Source organism: Cupressus sempervirens, chromosome 9 (genome assembly GCF_028749045.1).
Source record: "Cupressus sempervirens isolate cs-2001-9-10 chromosome 9, ASM2874904v1, whole genome shotgun sequence".
Lineage (NCBI taxonomy): Eukaryota > Viridiplantae > Streptophyta > Pinopsida > Cupressales > Cupressaceae > Cupressus > Cupressus sempervirens.
Genome location: NC_143126.1, coordinates 648,241,085 through 648,262,792, shown reverse-complemented (window position 1 = coordinate 648,262,792; position 21,708 = coordinate 648,241,085). Strand labels below are relative to the sequence as shown.

Here is a 21,708-nt window from a genome sequence, read left to right as displayed (position 1 = left end):
TGAAATATATTGATCCCATTCAGAAATATTCTCAGCTCAATATTTTCAGAACACCAATGATTGAGGATAGACTACTTTCGAGTTGACAATATAATTAAGCAATAATCTTTAACTGTTGCTGAGACAAATATTGACAACAGCTTGAAAACATAATTAAAGGCAACTAATCAAGACTAATAAGCAACTGCAGAAGCTCTTCAATGTAGGACAGCAAGCCAAGGTCAAAAGTAATATAATGTTTAGCAGTGCTATTTCCTTTCACATATAGTAAATCTTTGGAGCAGAGTTGAATTTTGTCAAGACCATGAATGTTTTTGTATCATAAATTCAATCATCAGACAGCCACATGTTAGACCAAGGTATGATAGATCTATTTTTTCTCATCAATACAGTTTCATTACAATTTCTACTCTCCCATGGCACATGTATTATTATCCTTTCCCATTCAATTATTTTTTTGTAATTCAGGATGATAGGAGAAATCACTTATGTCACATAATCAGCAGTTATACTTTTCCTAATTTGCGACTGATCTAGTTTTTTCTACAATTGCAAAATTAATCTGTATTATATGAAATTCATAAGAGAAATGTTTTGAAATTTGAAAGGTGTTTCTTCTTGCAGCAGGAGTTACACCTTTTGTAATTGCAGGTATCGAGTTCAGAAAACGTATAGTAAGTTCTCTTATTTAAGTATCTAAACTCAAATTTTGGATTTGGAAAAGAAAAGAGTACAAGGAAGTTTTCTCTCAGATAAAACTGCAGAACATTTTGTGTTTGTCTTTCTATTCCACATGAAGTTTCAGTAACTGTTTGTCCTAGCTGGATAAATTTCAATGTCCTCATATTGTTTACAGTTTTGGCTGTCACATTTTACTCCCTTGGGATGGAGTTTGATGGAAATTTTCTCCTATTCTTAGCTCAAATGAAAGGATTTGTTTTGTTGCACTAGGAATTGCATTGTCAAGTTAAATTCTTGAATTTAAATAGATATTCCAAACTTTTAAAATAAGTTTTATATTACCTTACAATGTATACACTGTAGAGAAGAATACTATCCATATAATTCATTTGAATTATTGGTCATGTTGTCAGTCCACAAATTTGTGTAGATTGATGCTTTAGCTAGTTGGTCTTTACAGGGCTATATTTGTGTTATTGCTTTTTAGCTGCAGTTTCCGTCCTTTTTTATGAGCTTTCTGTTTCATGAGATTAATTGGACTTGTAGAAAAATTCATATAATTTGGAAATGCTTAATGAGAAAGCTTGCTTGGTTACCATTGTTAAAGTGTAGCTTCAGTAGAAGTGAAGTAAACTAAGTACATGATTTTGTGTTTATCTTATATATATATATATATATATATATGTTATCATTCCTATGTACTTCTGATATTATTTCATATACTTAATATGCTTATATATATACCTCAGCAGTTTTTATATGACTAATCTCCATACAATCGTTAGTTTATATGAAATATACATCATGTCTGATATATAAGTTTTGATATTATTTAAGAGATCAATATAATATAATATTTGTATATATATAATATCAAAACTTATATATCGGGCATGATGTATATTTCATATAAACTAACGATAGTATGGAGATTAGTCAGTCCACGTAGGGACATAGACTCATATAAATACAAGCAGACTTGCCGCTGAGATACATATCAATAACAAGTGAAATATAGTATTCTCCAGTAACAATCTGCATTCTCATATATAATATTCTCCAGCGGAAATCTGCAACCTTATTATTAGAATATATCTGTATTCATAGATACATCAGTTTACTATCCACAAATAGTTAAAAGGTAATCAGCAGACAAGGTTCAGTTATACTGATATTTATAAGAATCAAATTTATAATCAGAACTCAAGGTTGAATACTTATACAGAACTGATTTGTATTAGTAATTAGAACTCAGTTTTAATATATCAGAAAAGGAAAATTCAATATACATTTTCTCTCTATCAGGTATCCATAAACTTTCACATGGTATCAGAGCCACATTGATAGAGAATTTCAGTCAGTCCCATATAGATTTAAATCTATTAAATCTATTAAACTATCTCCAATCTAAGACTATGGTGAATCACGTAAGACTAGAAGACAGACTTGAGGGGCCCTCCAATTTTGCATCATGGAAAATACAAGTAATGATCATTTTTTGAGAAATAGAATTAGAAGGATACATAGAGGAAGATAAGTCCATGCCAGAGAATGATCTAGACAAAACAACCTGGAAGAGACATAATAACAAAGCTATGAAAATCATTATAGATTCAGTCAAAGATCACATTCTTCCTTCAATATCAAGCCTAAAAACAGCTAATGAGATGTTCACAACTAGTAAGAATACATTCGAAATTAATAATACCAATAGATTGTTGACATTGAAGCAACAATTACTATACATCAAAATGAACAATGGAGAGTCTATTACATCTTATTTCTTAAGAATCTCAGAATTAAAAGATCAACTTGGTACTGCTGGAAGTCAAGTAGATGACAAAGAACTTTGTGTTATAGCATTAAAAGGACTACCTTTATCTAAGGAAACTTTTATTCGTGGACTAAGCTCTCAACCTGAACTTTCTAAATTTGAGCAACTTAAAAATAAATGTACCCAAGAAGAGTCAAGATTAATTTCAAGAGGAATCGGTTTAAATCAAGAGGGAGATATTCAAGCCCTCCAAGTCAATACAAACAATAAAGGAAAGAAAGTTAAATTTAAATGAAAAGGAAAGGAATTCAACAAAACATACAAGAAAAGAGATTGGCCAAAAGTACAATGCTTCAAATGTGACAAATTTGGCCATACTCATAACTTCTATCCAGAACGGAAGAAAATTCAAGCAACACTAGCAGAAGTTAAAGATGAAAAGGATGAAAACTTTGCATTCTACTTAGCACTCTCAAGTGAACTAAACTCCAACAAAAATACATGGATAATAGATAGTGGAGCATCTCGTCATATCACAGGTTTTGAGAGATAAACTCGAAAGCTTTGGAGGATACTCCTCTGAAGAAGTAACTATTGGGGATAATTCTACACATCTGGTAAAAGGTGTTGGGTCATGTTCAATTCAACTAAACACAAGTATCACTCTTCAACTAAAGAATGGTTTGTTTGTATTTGGCATAAAAAGAAATTTGGTCTCTATCTCGGCCCTTGCAGACTAAGGATATCAAATCACATTCTAAGAAGATAAAGTACTATCCTGGCCAAAGAACTCCAACATTAAGAATGCTATATCCATCGGATTTAGAGATGAAAGTTTGTACAAACTTTGAAACCATCAAAATCTAGCTCTAAATCATGAAATCTCAAACACTAACCAAATCTGGCATAGAAGACTAGGCCATCTTCATTTTCATGCTTTATCATCCATAGGAAAAATAGTACCAGGATTACCTAGTTTAAAACTTGATCATTCTGGTATTTGCAAAGGATGTTCCTTAGGTAAAAATACAAAAAGGTCATTTCCCAAAAGTGAACACAAATCCAAGTCTATACTTGAACTTATTCATATTGACTTATGTGGTCCTATGTCAATACCTTCTCTAAGCGGATGTCTATACTACGTAATCTTTATAGATGATTTTTCTATGAAAACTTGGATCTACTTTCTTAAACTTAAAGAATCAACCAAAGTGTTATCCAAATTCAAAGAATTTAAAGCACTAGTTGAAAACCAAACTGGAAAAAAAATCAAAATATTAAGATCAAAAAATGGGGGTGAATGCATTTCAGAAAATTTTAAAGATTTTTGCATCTCTGTTGGGATTAAGAGGGAGTTTTCTGTACCATATAATCCTCAACAAAATGGAGTTGCAAAAAGCAAAAATAGATCTATTATTGAATTTGCCAGAGCTATGATGCATGATCAAAACCTTCACACCTCTTTCTGAGTTAAAGCTTCTAATACTGCAGTTTACATCCAAAATAGATGTCCTCACTCAATATTGGAAAACACAACCCTTGAAGAAGTATTTATTGGCAACAAACTAGACTCAAGTCATCTAAGAATATTTGGGTTCCCTGTATATATTCACATCCCTAGAAAGAAAAGAGAACTAAACTAGACCCATCAGGAAAGAAGGGCACATTTATTGGATTTAGTGATTCATCCAAAGGTTACAGATCTACGTCCTTGGACAAAGATCTATTGAAATCAGCAGAGATGTAAAATTTGAAGAAGACATTGCTTTTAAACTCTCCAAGAACATTGATGAATCATACGTAGAACCAACTACTGAATTAGAAGAGAATCCTCTAGTAGAGAATGAGAAGGAGATTGATACTAAAAGTCTTGCACCTTTAAGTTCCAATATAGAAAATATTGAAAACCCTAACAATAAAAAGGGACCACTTTGGGCAAGAAAAATGATAGAAGAAAATCATATAGAACTTGATGAAGTAGTTAGAGAAAACAAGAGAACAAGGAACCATTAATGCTATGTAGCACTATTCTCTGAACTCATCAAAATAGAGCGTACAAATGTTGAAGAAGTGTTATCATGCCAACCTTGGAAAGATGCAATGATTGAAGAATATCAATCCATACCAAAAAATGATGTGTGGGATGTTGTACCCAGACCCAAAAATAAATCAGTTGTCTCTTTTAAATGGCTATTCAAAATCAAGCATGCACCAGATGGTAGTATTGAAAAATACAAAGCCAGATTTGTAGCTCGCAGATTCTCACAAAAGGAAGGAATAGATTATGGAGGAACTTTTGCTCTAGTCGCCCGATACACTTTTGTCAGAACCAACATAGCTATTGCAACATCTAAAGGGTAAAAGATATACCACATGGATGTTAAAATTGCATTCCTAAATGGTGAAATTGAAAAAGTATATATCGAACAACCTGAAGGATTTATCACCCATGAAAAAAATTCTTATCTATGAAAACTGAAGAAAGCACCGTATGGTCTTAAACAAGCTCCCAGGGCATGGTGCAGAAGGATAGATAACTACGTCTCAAAATTAGGATATTCCAAAAATGAAGTTGATCCTAATATATATTTCAAAATAGCTAAAGGTGATATGATTATTCTTGTATTATATCTTGATGATTTACTAATAAGAGGTGAAAAACATCTTATAGAAAAATGCAAACAAGAATTGACAGCAGAAATCGACATGAAAGATCTAGGGCTTCTTCATTATTTCCTAGGTCTAGAAGTGTGGCAAAAGAAGAATTATATCTTTCTAAATCAAGGAAAATGTACTGTTGACATTATGACTAAGTTTGGGATGATGGATTGCAAACCCTTAACTACTTCTATAGAAGCAAATCTACATAAATTGAAGATTGACGGATTTGAATCAAAACCCACTAATCCCACTCACTACCGGCAAATTATTGGATCATTGATCTACTTGGTGAACACTCATTCTAATATCTGTTATGCAACCAATGCCTTAAGTCAATTCATGTGTGAGCCGAAGAAGATCCCCCTCACGAAAGCCAAACATAATTTACAATACTTACACGGTACAATTGGTATGGGCCTTAGATATGATCAAGTTGAGATTAATCTTCATGGATATTCAGATTCTGATTGGGCGGGCAACTCTACTGATCGTAAGAGCACTACAAGATGTTGTTTCAGTCTTAGTTCAATAATGATCTCTTGGTTTAGTAGAAAGAAATCATTAGTTGCCTTAAGCTCAACTGAAGTAGAATACATAGCTCTTCCATGGGAGCTAGAGAAGCAATATGGTTAAGAAAATTGCTAGTTGGATTGTTCGGGAAACCCTTGAAGCCTATAGTCATCCACTGGGATAATCAAAGCTATATCAAGCTATTAGTGAATCCATTTTTTCACAATCAACCTAAGCATATTGAAATACCTTATCATTATATTAGAGATATGGTAGATCGAGATGTTCTCAAGCTAGAATACATAAGTAGAAATGAACAGACAACAAATGTACATACTAATCCTCTTGCCAAGCCCAAATTGGAATATTTCAGAGGCAAATTTGGTATGATTAAATTATAATTGTAAATGCTGAAATCAGGTTCAGTTTTCTTTTATTTATGTATATTCATTATTTATTAAAATGCCACTATCTTATAGTTGGATCAGATATGTAATGAAAGGTAACGATTTTTCATTGACATAAATAAACAAAAGGTAACCATTGTAAGGTGGCAAATTTACAATTGGTAGGTCTGTTATCATGATGAGATTGTTGTTGCGGATAACCGGAAGACATGATAACGAATGTATTATGATTAGACTTCATTAAATTGTTATCCCAAAGTGCCGGAGATCATAATACTTGTCATGATAGAGTTCATGACATTGTGATTTTTGGTTATCTGATGAACTACTTTAGACCACTGGTTCGTATTCGAGATCAGATAACCTATTCTTCTGATATGTATTGTTAAATATGATACTAGTGCACATATCAAGAGAATATAAGCAATTTTTGTATCTCACTTTTCCCTTGCTAAGAGGGATTGTTAAAGTGTAGCTTCAGTAGCAGTGAAGTACATTAAGTATATGATTTTGTGTTTCTTATATATATATATATATATAAGTTATCATTCCTATGTACTTTTGATATTATTTCATATACTTAATATGTTTATATATATGCCTCGGCAGTTTACACACACACACACACACACACAAATGATATATTATATTGATCTCTTAAATAATATCAACACCTTATATATCTGGTAAGATGTATATTTCATATAAACTAACAATAGTATGGAGATTAGTCATGTCCCTATGGGGACATGGACTCATAAATACAAGCAGACTTGCCGCTGAGATACATATCAATAACAAGTAAAATATAGTATTCTCCAGCAACAATCTGCATTCTCATATATGGTATTCTCCAGCGGAAATCTGCAACCTTATTATTAGAATATATCTGCATTCATAGATACATCTGTTTACTGTCCACAAATAGTTAAAAGGTAATCAGCAGACAAGGTTCAGTTATATTAGAATCAAAACCTTATATATCGGGCATGATGTATATTTCATATAAACTAACGATAGTATGGAGATCAGTCATGTCTCTACGGGGACATAGACTCATATAAATACAAGAAGATTTGCCGCTGAGATACATATCAATAACAGGTGAAATATAGTATTCTCCAGTGACAATCTGCATTCTCAAATATAGTATTCTCCAGTGGAAATCTGCAACCTTATTATTAGAATATATATGCATTCATAGATACATCAGTTTACTTTCCACAAATAGTTAAAAGGTAATCAGCAGACAAGGTTCGGTTATACTGATATTTATAAGAATCAAATTTATAATCAGAACTCAAGGTTGAATATTTAGACAAATCTGATTTGTATTCATACCTAGATCTCAGTTTTAATATATCAGAAAAGGCAAATTCAATATACCTATTCTCTCTATCAGGGATCCATATAATTTCACAACCATAAGATGTTACCTAACAGTTGTTACTCCATCTGATGATTTTATTCAAAGTAATGAGACTCAAACCCGACCTTGACTCGGGAAGGGTAACTCAACTTGTGATCCGACTCAGACTCAGCAGTGACTCGTAAAAGTGAAAAAACCCTTGAAATTTAGAGATTTTTTAAGATTTAAAGAACATTCTATGCACCCATTATTGAATAAACCTTAGAGACACAATAACATCATGAAATAAAAGGTAATTTGATCACATATATAACATACATCGATTACATAAGTACAAAGATAAATTTTAGATGTATCAAGAGAATTAAAGAAAAAATAAAAATCAGGTGAGTTATATGAGTCAATCGAGTCAGCTAGGCGAGTCAGGTGAGTCACCCAAGGTGACGTGCCGAGCTAGGGTTACGGGCCATTTTGACCCGGTTGAGGTTACTCGACTCGCTGACCCGGGCAACTCACTGACCTGGGCAATCGCCTGACTCGTAGCGAGTCTCGTTACTATGATTTTATTATCCCCCCAAGTTTCTAGTTTGGGTACGGGCACAGGTGTAGGTATGGGTACAAGCTGTGTCACAAGATTCACTGAATTTTCGGCTCCAGGTTCAAAATTCGGTGAACCTAAAAAATAAATAAAAAATTCGTATAAATTCGGCTCAAATTCGTCTTAGGTTGCAGGTCATCATTTCTACTGTAGCTCAAGGTTGTCATGTTTGTAATCGTGAGTGTAGGTCGCAAGTCGTGGGTTACAAATCTTTGCTTTCTTGTCTACTTTCAGGGAATTAACCTCAGCTTCCTGTCTGCTTTTAGCATCTCTTCAATGCCCTGCAACGAACGAAATTTGTGAAAACTTGACTTCTTTCGTTCCTCTCCATCGACAATAGCGTTTGCGCATTCGCATCCATTCCTCTTCGTCTGCAGTTTGGGCATGATTATATTATATTTTAATGTTCGAAGATTATTTAATTTTAGGTTTTGGTTAATAGTTTTAAATTTTTATTATAGTATGTTTAATGTTTTGAGATTATTTAACTTTAGATCTAGTTAATAGTTATAGTTTTTGATTATTGAATTTTTTTATTGTTATTAATTTTTTATTTTTTTAATTAAATATTAAAACATGTTAAATATTATTTTATATTATATAATCATAAATACCATATATTTATAATGAAACATGTCAATACTTATATTTTATATATTATTTTATCATAATTAAAATATATAATAATAAGAATAGCACATACTTATATTTTTTTGAAAATTACATTAGGTGAAATTAATGTCGATTTTTTTGGATTTTTTTGACTTGTCGAACTTCATCCGAATTTCATAGTTGTCGAACTCGAACCTTGTGACTTAGGGTACAAGAATCTAGTGCATGGGTACATGCAAATGTTTTTTGCCCTTGGGTACATGTATATATAACAAAAATAGTGAAGAAATATACAAAATTGTAAAAATAAATAATTTGATAGTATGATGTTTCATCATTGATCAATGTGAAGTGCCAAAGTTTTATTAAATGCCAATTGATAGTTCAGAATTTCAGTATTGAGTCATCTTCCATATAATATATATCATATATGTCTAGGTTTACAATTCAAATGAAAATCATTATTGTTAAAGAATTGACAATAAAAATAATAGTTGTCTTCTATCTTCATCAGTCATCATTTATTGCATTTGCTGCAAGTTCAACATCATTTGAAGCTAAAACAGTGCTACTCACACTAGCTGAATCACATGTAGGTATCTCATCATCATCACCCATAGTGACTCTAGCAAGTCCTTCAACAGTTGCATCAAAGTTGGTATACTTAGGTATTACATTCGAATTTTTCACTGAGTGGTCCTTGTATTGGTGTTCCTTACATGATAGAAGGCACAAGTTAGAATGAACATAAACCGAGTCTTCTTTTGTAGCAGCCAATAGGTTGCACTGCATTGAGTGGATAAAGGAGTAGATACTCCAATTCCATTCAGCAAAAGAACTTGCATCCCATTGAAATTGGAGAGAAAACCAACAAAATTAAAAAATGCTAAATGCAAAATAAATTAAAGAATGTTAAGGGTTTAATTATACAATACAAATGGTTATATAACAAACAAAACAAACTTCCTTGTGATAGAATCTTGATTGCAAGAGGTTGGAGTAACAAAGAATCTTAACCATGGAAGTACTATTGTCACAAAAGTCTACATTCAAGCTTGGATGGTGATTAGCGACCTAGGCGACCTTGTAAAATATGAAAACAACCTCCCAAGTGTGGGAGTTGACCAATGAGATTGAATCTCCAGAGAAGACCAACTTCCTTTATAATCAAGATGCACATAAGACTACTTTGAGAGGAAAGGGAGAAGGATATGCTGAAAGAGGAAGGGTGATGCACCAGGTTGATTATTTGGTTACTCTCTTTGTCAATGACTGCACTTAAATTCAATAATACCATATTACTACACTATCAAAGTGCCTATCATCCTCAATCTAACATGAAGGTAAGAAGGTTAATTCAACCATTCAAGGAATGCATACATTAACTTAAGCAAAGATTGAATCAACCAATGATCACACAATGTAAAAAACCTTAGATAATGAAATACATGCAAACATGCAGGTAAGAGATAGAATTTACATAGAATATATTCACCTAAGATAGGAAAAACAACAATTTCATTTAATTAGGCAAAATAAAATACAACTGCAAGGTAAAAGCCATTGCCGTTGCAGAAAAAGAACAACCCTTTACAGAATGTACAAGATTGTCCTTGAAAGAGAAGACATAACTCCGAGTGAGATATTTGAGTTCCAACCCCTAGTTGGGTTGAGTTACAAAAGAACAGATTAGATTCAAAGAAATCTGATCCCTGCAAGTTGATATTTTAGATGTTATGGGAAGTCCAAAAATGAATGCCCCATACCTCTATCAAATATATCAGATCGAATTCTTTAATGATGTGTAGAATCCATTCTTGAGCCATTTGCAACCATAATGACACCACTTGAAAGAGTTGGAAGACAAGTCACTGAGACAACTGAGAGCACTATGTGACTAACCACTATTTGTTCTTTATCAAATAGCATTCCTCTGACAAGCCTTTATGTTCCCTAGCACAAAATGACTGCTTTGACCATTGGAGAAGGCTCCCCCGCTGATTAAACTCCTTGCTAAGCGTATCAATACATCCGTCATAAACCATCAAACATTGGAGGAAGTCTTGAGAAGTTCTGCCAATGAAATATGTTGTTTCGGCCCTCAAAAATAATATCATAGAAATAAGGCTTATGTACCCCGATGGAACTTAGCGGTGATTGTGTTGATCAAACCCTAGACGAGTTCCCCCAATAGGATTCATTGGTGGAGTATGAACCATTGGGCAACACAATTTGGTCCCTATCGATCGCCAACAAAGAAACTTATGGGGTTGACTTACCCTAATGAGATCTCGATACAAGTATGCACCAATGCAACTCAACAACATTGCATACCCTGTCGACCCATTAGATTTTGTCTTTCTTGATTACCAATAAACAGGCTCATCAGGGCAAGTTAGCTTGATAACATCGATTGGCATAACATATATTATTGGGATGCTCAATCCAAACACCCCGTTGGTTGGTAATAACCATTGCACCCAATACCTCTTGCACCTTCAAAAGTTGTCTCAAAATTGTATGTAATTAAAATCAGCTCTTAACAACCTAGGATCATGTTAATAGCACATTAAAAAAAATTATATACATATAAAACATAGCCTAAATAAAATTTATTTAAATTTACCTTAAACAATTCCAAGCTTGAGAAAGTACTAATAATGACCCTCACAATCAATTGCCCTAAAAAATATTGCTTCTTTGGGGGACATTACAATAATATTTATCAATGGATAGTTTTTGCAATCTTTCCATCCATTAGAAACTCCTGATTTAACCCAAGAATATCTAATTGGTATCATTGATGTTTACAAAATTATTCTCTTCCCAATAAGGCGATGCATGCCTTTTCATACCCAAGACTTGTGAAACCAAGAGATGCACTATTGATTGCCAAGCCCAATGCTCGCCAATACGACAATCTCATCAATTTGAAAGGAAGACCATTGGCTTGGATGTAAGAGACAATATTTTCTTTGTAATGTCTTCCATTATAAATGTGTTGTTCAATAGACCTCTTTTTTAAGAAAGAATGAGAATTTCTTCTTCTTCTTCTTCTTCTTCTTCATAGAGGGTATTTGCAATAAGGGATGTTGGGAGGCCATTATTGAATCTTTAAGTAAAGTCGGTTTTTTCTTTGTGGCAGGATGAGCTCTTAGTCTTGCTCTTTCAATCATATTATCACTTCTTGTTCTCTAAAGTGTCTTACTATTTGTTCACCAACCAACCCCTTCTTATCTGGTGCTTTACACCTTCTAATCCCTTTCCCAAAAGGGCCAAAACATAATGTTTCACTTGATAATATGAGATCATAAAATTAACTTTAGATAGTTACCATTCCAAAGATATCCCCTCCCTCCTAGAAGTTGTTCAATCATTTCAGTATGTCCCCATAAAGAATATCCTTGATCAATTTCAAATATTTGGTTTGTATCCTCAACATTAAACTTAAGCTACTGGCCATTCTTGCAATCTGATCTTTTTATTAAAAGAAATCACACAATTTTAAATTATAGAAATAAACCTCAAGCATACAAATTCAAAATGAACATCAAATTTTTTTATAACAAATAGGTAAGCCTATTTCTTTCTTTAAAAAAAAAACTTAAATTGTTTTATATTTATCTTGAAAAAAATTGTTATGTGCTTACATCTCCTTTGTGCAAGCTATCTGGCACTCATTTAATCCCCTTTGAAAATTCCAGCAAAATGAGACAAGAGAGGGTAGAGAGAGAAAAAAAGAGGTAATGTTTTTTTTAGGGTCAAATTGCTTCATGTAGGTTGTTTTAGGGTTTCTTGCAAAAGAGCTTTTATTGAGTTTGGGTGCTTTTATCACTAAAGCCCATAGGTACCTTGTAGGTACGCCTCAGCTATGCCTTAGGCACACTAGATTTCCCCCAAGTACCTTAGGTGCACTGTGGGTACATAGGCAAACACCCACAAAGAACCTAACGTGCCTAGGGCGTACCTTATGTGCTCTTGGGCGTTTAATTGTTGTGAGGTTTTGACACCATTGCACCATTACAAATGGGGATCCCCTCTTTAGCTTTGACAATTGTAGTAGCTAGTCTTAGTTGGCTTTAATTTCTATGTCTCTAGGCCTTAGAGTTTGAAGTCACGGAAGGGATAGTTTAGAATCATTCAAGTTCTTGGGACTGAGTTTGAACATGGATAAGTGAAGGTGTTAGTGTTCAATTAGACCAAATGCAACCAATAGATGAGACAACCTTTTGCAATTTCACCTTGAGGAAGCTTAGGAGAAGCCAAAATTGACTGCAGGGGCACCAAAATGCAAAGACAAATCCAAGAGAATCCTCCACATTTGAAGAGACATTGGAAGGGCAGATCAGTTAATTGTGGGCAGAAAACTGCATGAAATGGAATCCTCGAGGCTTGGTGGAATCCACTTGCCCTTAAGCATTCAAAATCATTTGACACCCCAAAATTCTGCTCTCCCCCTCTTGCTAATAATCCTCTCCTACCCTCAAATTCCGCTTATGAGAAATTCCTTGAGGTGATTAGTTGAGCAAATGGACATTTTAAATGTCAACATCTTAGGGAGAAAATAAAGATGTGAAAAGCTGGAAGTGGGCATGGAATAATACCTTAGAATGGCCTAATTCAGATTGAAATGATTATCAATCTGCCTTACAAACAAATTGGAAACTTGATGACAATTGAAAGGGTGTAGAAGACCTTCGAAGGCACCAAGAGATAAGGTTTCAAGTCAATGAAATAATTTTCAGGAGGTGGTGGAATCTGCCATCCTCCTAGGATTCTTAATCCTTGAGCTAGCTAGATTTCCACCATATAGGTAAGGGAAATTCAAGACAAAATTTGAGAGCGTGGTGGAATATAAATACAATAAGGATGAAATTAGGACTTTGAAACCAAGATAACAAATGAATGATAAAAAAATGTTTTTGTGACAATGAAGGAGTGCTCAAGAGGTGGCGGAATCCGCCTACCTCCTAGGATTAGCAATCTTCCAAGGAGAATTCAAACCATAATCTGATCAAGTCCAAAATTAGACTCAATCCAAGTCAGAGAAAGATCCATCTAGAGAAGGTAAGGGGTGTTGCGAGGTAGGTGGGGACATAAAATGAGTTTTAATGAGGAAAATACTCTCTTACCCCTAGATTCCGTCTTGGTTCTATGACTCATGGAAAACAAACAAAGAAGTGATAGTGAAGATGAAATCAATGATCAACTTGCATAATGAGAAGTGAAATGGAGAAACGAAGAAGGCAGCAACCAAAATACAGTTGGGAAGAATGAGCATGAAATAAAGAGAATCCTTTGGAGGTGGTAGATACCACCACTCTCCAACAATAAATTATCCTCTCCTATCCTTAATATCCACCTTGTTTGGGTGGTGATTGAAACACAGTCAAGCACTCTAATTCACATTTTGAGGGGCAAAATGAAAAGGTAAGGCCAAAGGAAGAAAAGCAAACAACACGATTGACCAATATGAAAGTGAATTCGACCGAGTGTTCAATGAAAATCCTTGAAGGGTGGCAGATTTCGCCACCCTCTAGGGAATCATTATCCTCAAAGCTCTCTCAACTCTGCCTTGTATTCATATGAGCTAAGAATTGCATGATTAGAGGCAAAAGGGAGAACAAACTCGATCAAGGGATGAAATGAATAAATTTGAAGTTACAAGAAGAAACACAGATGATGGATGTGAAAGAGAGAATCCTCTAGGCATGGTGGAATTCGCCTGCCCTTGAGGATTCTAAAATCCTCAATTCCCCTCAAATTCTGTCCACCTAATGGAAGGAATCCTTAAGCACCCTGTGGAAGCTAAAAAACCAAATTTTATTCCCCAAGTTGCATAAAAATGGAAGAAAATGGCGAGGATGATAGAGGCTGATATGAAACAAGACTGAAGTTTGAAAAAAAATCAAGGTAATTCCTTGAGGGAATTGATAATCCTCTACAATGTCTAATTTCTGCCTAGAATAAGAAGTGGCAATTTGATAAAGAGAAACATGCCTTTGATCCCTCCTTAACAAGTCGGCCTGCAAGAGATAAAATGAGATTCATTTTAATTGTTTTAATCGAAGTTGTCAAATCGGGAACAATAACGTGGGCACAAAATACTGGTGTAACTAATTTTTTTGTAAGGGGTTGGGTACATTTTTAGTACGTTCATACATACATACATATACACACACATGTATGCATGTATGTGTATGTATGTATCTATATGTGCATCTTAAAAATAGAATCAAGTTTAGAATGTTGTATACTTATCCATATGGTAAATAAAACCATTACAAATTTCAAATTTGAAACATATCATTCTAATTTAAATTCATGTTTCTGTATCAAGAAGATCAAGCCAGAACCTCATGGCAGATAAGTTCAGAGTTTACTAATCAACAATTTACGTCTTAAAAATATCTAAAAGATCAAACCAGAACACTAAAACATTTCAGCATTTAAAAATACAACTCTCAGAAGTAGGAGATTCATTTCAAAATTAGATTGGTCTCACGAATCAGCAACTTAGGTTTTAGTTAGTCTAAAGAGAAGTTGGTCCATTGTAAAGACATGTCTTCTCAAATTACTAACTGCCTATGTAAGGAAGGAATGTTGATTTGTTTCAATAGTAAAACAAAAATAAATCTTTCTCTTCTATTAAGGCAGCAATTGGCATCAAATTACCCTGGAGAGGAGTAAATTGTCTTGCATTGGCAACAAACCGTCATCTTCAGGCAGCAAACTATCAAGAAGAGGGAAATAAATTACCTTGAGCTTGTTGAAATTGTTGCGATCATAGTTGGAACACTTGGAACTTAAAAAACAACTTAAAATAATTAGATTTTTTTTGAAAATTTCAATGAGAAGATGCATCCAATGAGTTAATTAATGAGAACACAAAAGAAATAAATTGGAGTCTAGATATATAAAAATGCAAAGTGGGTACAGAATTGCATTCTCATGCATAATGTTGATGGCTAGAAGCATAATAGTAAATAATTTCTATAAAACTCAAAGTAAATACATAAATACAATTAGATCTTCCTCTTCCCAGCTCTACTAACAAGTGAGCAAGAGGAACTAGAGTGCCTTGTACTAGAAAGAAAATCATGTACTGGGCTTGACTGTACCTCCTTGTTCAGTATTTCGATGATGTTCTCCATCCTAAATGTGGCTCCTCTTGGCACTAGCAATGACTCCTCATCTAACTCATTCCTCATTGTCCTCCTAAATGTCATCCAACATGAAACCAAATCCAACTCCCTCCTCCATAGCATGCCTATCCAAACCAGTGATGCCATCCTCTATAAACAATGGAGGTTACTTCTATGTTACCCAAATCAATTGGTCTAGGTATTGCTTCCTGTGTCTTTCTTACTGCAATTGAAAACTATATTGCACATAGATGAGGTATTGAGGTGTTTTTGGGCTCTTTTTTCTCTTCTTTGTGTGGATAGCCTCAAATAAGCTCCAATTGTGCTCATACTAGGATGAGCTACAAGGCTGGCATAAGATTTTGATGGAAAATTTCTTTAGATGTGAGGTATGTTCACCCCAACTTTACCACTAAGGATATGCCAAATAAAATATTGAGAAGTTAGAAAGAAAAGAGAAGAAAAAATGCAATTTATCAAATGGAAAAATTGCAAATGTTTTACTTGGGGTTTGAGTGCCTCTTGCTCTCTTTGCTAGCTTTGAAGAAAATAATTTACCCTTTGATTCCACAAAGATTTAGTGTATAGTTACAACAAGGTCTCTCTTCGCAACATCATCTTCTGAATGCATACAAAGAGGCCCATCATGACCTCTCCATTAAGATTTGAATAAGAATCATCAAACCTAAACTAGTGGTCAAGGAAGTCCTTTTCTGTAATAGTGGGTTGGTGGAGCCGATTGTTCCACCTCTTATCAATAATTTCCCAAATGGGATTGTATTTGAGTTTATCCCCCATATAGTAATTTTTTATAGACTTTTTGGTCCTATCCATGGCCTCATACGAATACCCTATGGTGATCTAGGAAAGAAAACTTGCATTTGGATTGACCACAACCCACGTGAATTACCTCAATTGTTGATTCTACACGATGATTTCCTTGAATTAGAATGCGACGTGACAATTGTTTTTCAAAGTACACAGATGAATTGGCAAGATTTAGAACCATTACCCAAGCCTTGGTTGCTCTTGAACATCCTGAGAAACCATATCCAAACAAGCATGTATATTGGCTTTTTGGGTGTCATCCTTGTAGTCTTTTACATAGCTAGAGTAGGTTTGTCTTGAACCACTTAGTTTAAGAAGGTTAGAGTAGCTTTCTTTTTGTTAGTTTATTTGACTTAGGAGCCTGGAAATTAATTTTTGCTTAAGTCAGCTGACTTGAGATGTGCTTGAGGGGCTGAATTGTTTAGTTTTCTTTAGAGAGTTAGTTTTTAGGTTTGCCTTGAGACATTTGACCCAAGTTGTTTGCTTTGTTTTAGGTTTTTTCTTTGGTAGTTTAGCTTGAGGGATCTCAACTTGTGAGAAGAGCGAGGTATCATACAACACACATTGGTATTTTTCCAAGTAGTTTTGTTCAATTTAATCCCTTGATATCTCTCTACGAGGTTCTCATGAATTGGAGATTGTTCCTCAAAGTCTCATCTTTCAAAAAGGATTTGTCCTAAATCTGGATGGAGTTGTGGTTATATTTTGAGTATTGGAGTCTTTCGATTACAACATTTTATTCACACTTAATTGCTCCGAGTTTTGTGGAAGTTCTCAAGTGACTTTAGAATTAGTGAAAATTATTCGCTTGCTTCAACACTATTGTGGTTTTTCCAAACCCACTACAGGTTTCATTGCTTGTGAGCCAAAACAAAAAAAATTGAAAAGGAAAGAGACAATATCAAAAAAAGAAGAAAAACAAAGAAAAGAAGAAAAAATGAGAATAGTAAATAAAAGGCAATTTGGCTCAGGGTGTGCAAATATCTCAGCTGGTGCTAGTCACTAAAAAAATCTCTTAAAGTAGAGCAATGGTCCTAGTGGTCCACAAAGATATCCTCATTAGGGCTATGGACGCTTGACTGGGAACAAGGCCCTATCCATGGGTCTAAGTTCAATGGATCTAATAATATTTCCAGATTCTTGTCGAGTAGGGAATAAACACACTTGCACAGACATGAGTAATTGAGGATGAAGGCTCAGATCAATTCACAGTTCTTCCATTTGAGTGTTTCGTGGTTGTTTGATAGGTGAAAATGGAGTTGATTAAAGGTTCTTGAAATTGAGTGATTTATTTTAGTGATTGTTCAAAAACATTTCTATGGGTGGGTGCTAGGTATTGTGAGGTTTTCACACCATCACCCCATTGCAAATGGGGACCCCCTCTTTTGCTTTGGTAGTTGGAATAGTGGTCTTAGGTAGTCTTGGTGATAATTCTCCAAGTCTCTCTCTAGGCCTTAGTAATGGTTTGAAATAGGGAGGGGAGAGTTTAGAATCAGTCAAGTTCTTGAGATTGAGTTTGAGCATGGATAAGTTAAGGTGTTAACACCCTTTTGCAATTTCAGCTTGAGGGAGCCTAAGAGAAGCCAAAATTGACTAGGTATGGGGGCACCAAAATGCAAAGACAAATTCAAGAGAGTCCCCCACATTTGAAGAGACATTAGAAGGGCAGATCGGTTAAGTGTGGGTAACAAAGTGCATGAAATGTAATCCTCAAGGCATGACAGGATCTGCCTGCCCTTGAGGATTCAAAATTCTCTGCCACCCCAAAATTCCACCCTCCCTCTATTGCTAACAATCTCTTGTATCCTCCGAATCCGCCTATAAGAAAGCCCTTGAGGTGATTAGTTGAGCAAATGGACATGTTTAGATGTCAAAGGCTTAGGGAAAAAATTAAGATCAGACTATGAAAAGGTGGAGTTTGGCATGAAATCAGACCCTAGAATGGCCTAATTCAGATAGAAATTTTTGTCAATCATCCACCTTAGAAACAAATTGGAAACTTGATGGCAATTGAAAGGGTCCAGAAGAGCTTCAAAGGCGCAAAAGGATAAAGTTTCAAGGCAATGAAATAATCCTTAGGAGGTGGCGGAATTTGCCATCCTCTAGGATTCTTAATCCTGGAGCTGATCAGATTTCCACCATATAGGTGAAGACAATTTAAGACAAAATTTGAGAGCATGGTGGAAGATAAACATAATAAGAATGAAATCAGGACATTGAATCCAATATTGCAAGTGATTTTTGTCATGAGCCTAAATTTCAAGTGTTTACTTCTACAGAGATGTTCATTTGGATTGCGCCTCCATAGGATTTATGAATGAATATTGACAATGTGAAAACCATTCTTGCATCCGTAGAAGGTGGCATCCTCCTATACGTAGTTGGCACAGCAAAACAAGGATTGGTTAGAGGCTCGCTCCATCAACAACATTGGCTTACATTCTTAGAGTTAGAATTTCTAAAACCTATCCCTTTGCAAGTTGTTTGTTTGGCGAGAAGAAGTTAAAGGTCAAGTTAATATCCATTTATTGAACAACATAATTTTCTTTGTGCTAACCAACATATCACATCATAAAATTGAGTGAGTCCACAAATAAGAAGGAACCTTGAGGCTGTCTTATTTGATCACCCAATTCATCTACATTGTTTAGTAAATGAACATCTGTATTCAAGAGAGAGTTGGAGATTTAGTGTTTCATCTCAAAATACTAAGCATTTGGTTTTGTATGTTGTCATGGAACAAAATTCACACCAATAGTACCCCTAAGTGAACCTGCTCTATGTGTGGAGGAAGAGGCACAAAGGGTCAAAGTAACAAGAATCGGAATCCGATCGAAATCGGCAAGGCCGAATCAAATCGTGAATCGGCCATGAATCGGAATCGAATCGGCCATGAATCGGAAAATTAAAAAAACCCTTGAAATTTAGTGAGTAACTTATTTCATAAACCCTTTATCGCTGATTCGATTCACCGATTCACAAAAAATCGTTTGGCTTGAATCGAATCGCCGAATCGCGTGAATCGCATGAATCGCCGTGATTCTTGGAACTAATATCTTTTACAATTAACCTTTTCCTTGGAACACATGAACCATACTTACACCCTTTACATTAGGCTGGATTTGTCCCGTGAAGAGTCTTGGTTGTTTATGCTTTTTTGCAAATGGCATTATAGTGTATATTATTATAACATGAATTAAGTTATAGTGTATTATAGTTGTGATTTTCTGGCTTATTCTCCTTTTAAATTATTTGTGAAGTATATTTCTGGTTAAAACTCGTTAGCTTCCCATGCTTCTGCAAATACTTAAAATATTCCAATTGCTGGCTTATTCTCCTTTTGAATTATTTGTGAAGTATATTTCTGGTTAAAACTTGTTAGCTTCCCATGCTTCTGCAAATACTTAAAATATTCCAATTATGTATGTTATGTGCATTTCATTGACTTGTGGCAAGGAATTGATTTGTTTGCAGTTAGTAGAATAGCAAGGAAAACTAAAGATGCCAAATGGTTTTAAAAGGATTTCCAAAGTTACACATTATTTTAAACCTTCTCCGAAGAATAATATTTTAATTGATGTGAACAGTGAGATTATCTTTACTCCTGTCAACTTTGTTTGTTTTATTTTGTTGTAAATATCATGTAATAGTCAACAAAAGTAGGTTACTGTATAAGCCAAACAGTTTGCTGAACCAATATATAATCAAAGTGTAGTAATGAGGAAATGACAGATGCTCCTAGAATAAAGATGACGAAAAATAACAGTTCCTGGGGTGATTACAGTTTTCATGATCTGCAGCAAAGTATTAACAATCATACAATTCCTGAACTTATTATATGATTATCAAACCCCTTAAACAATTTTCAATATTATTGCAATGCATAACTTGAAGTAGTCTTTACATGCAGATTGCCCAGAAGAAATGTGATGTATGCAAAGGGTCCGGATTAGTGAAAAGAGAAAGATATTATTTCCGATGCTATAATTGTGGTAAGTAATTGTGATATGATATATCGATGTTAGTACAACTTAGTATTGTTTGTTGGATAAGTGATTAAAAGTTCTTAGTCTCGCATATTGTACAAGTTGTAGTCAAGAGCCACTTATAAGATAACACAAAGGATGCACAACAATTGGATGATGCCAATTTAAAATTGCAATAGGTTTAACTTATAAATGTACTTAAACTGTGCTGAAATAAATTGATTAAAAATGTCTATTAACCTCAGATTACCCTAGAAGTAAATAATAGTTCAATCGTTAAATGGTCTAATTGTTTGTACTTTTTCTTCGTATCACTTGGGGGTTGCATGACTGTAAAATTTGAACATGGGGTGCTCAATTAATGGTACCTTACCCTAGTATGAAGTTTAATGGGAATTCATTTGAACATTTCTTGCCTAAATTCAAACATATAGTTTGTCAATGTTTAGTGAGATTTTCGTTTAATAGTTAAAATGCTGAAGTAATCAATTCTTTGGTTTGAAAGATGTGATTTAGTTTTTCCACTCAATCTCACTTTAATGCATTGCAACAATAACCAGGAGGATTTTTGCCATGGCAATCATGGAAGAGGTTCTTCTTAGGTTAATAGAGAGTAAGATGCTATGAAGGCATGGAGAGAGATTGGGATCATCTTCATTTTATAGCCAGAATTCGGATGTCCTTAAATCTCATAATGTAATGTTTTTGATTCGAACACATGGTATAAAATGTATTAATAGTTTACTACTGAAGTTCAGGAAATTAAATCCAATTCCTAACTTATTGATATTAACACTTATTATTTCACATCAAAAGAATTATTTGTTTTCCCTAAATCTCTTTGTTCAACATCGATTTTCAAAAAGAATGGAATTCGCGCTACATGCACTTGCAGCAACTGGGCTCTACTTCATTTGTAGTCATAACTTGAATTTCCTCAAATCTCTTATTGGGACATTTTCAATTACAACACATGGTGTAAAATGTGCTAATAGGGCAGTGTTCAAGTCTAGCAAATTGTATGTTGTTTGAAATTATAAATTGAAGCAATCAATTGTTTTAAATAATATAAATATAACATTTAACTCTCTTATGTTTAAACTTATTTGACATGAATTTTTTTAAATATACATTATC

At 34.2% G+C, this 21,708-nt stretch overlaps 1 protein-coding gene across 2 annotated transcripts in view; it reads left to right on the top strand.

Annotated features, from left to right (window-relative positions):
- Positions 1-21,407, top strand: part of LOC149540405 (uncharacterized) — a 45,556-nt gene extending 24,149 nt beyond the window's left edge. The window contains exons 2-4 of one of the 2 annotated variants that reach the window (XM_089801508.1): positions 628-674; positions 20,496-20,577; positions 21,132-21,407. In XM_089801508.1, the coding sequence (XP_089657634.1) occupies positions 628-674; positions 20,496-20,577; positions 21,132-21,178 (176 nt within the window). In that variant the 3' untranslated portion in view covers positions 21,179-21,407. Of the gene's footprint in view, positions 1-624; positions 675-20,495; positions 20,578-21,131 lie in introns of both variants that reach the window. The other variant, XM_089801507.1, reaches the window with a different exon arrangement.
- The last annotated feature ends 301 nt before the right edge of the window (positions 21,408-21,708 follow it).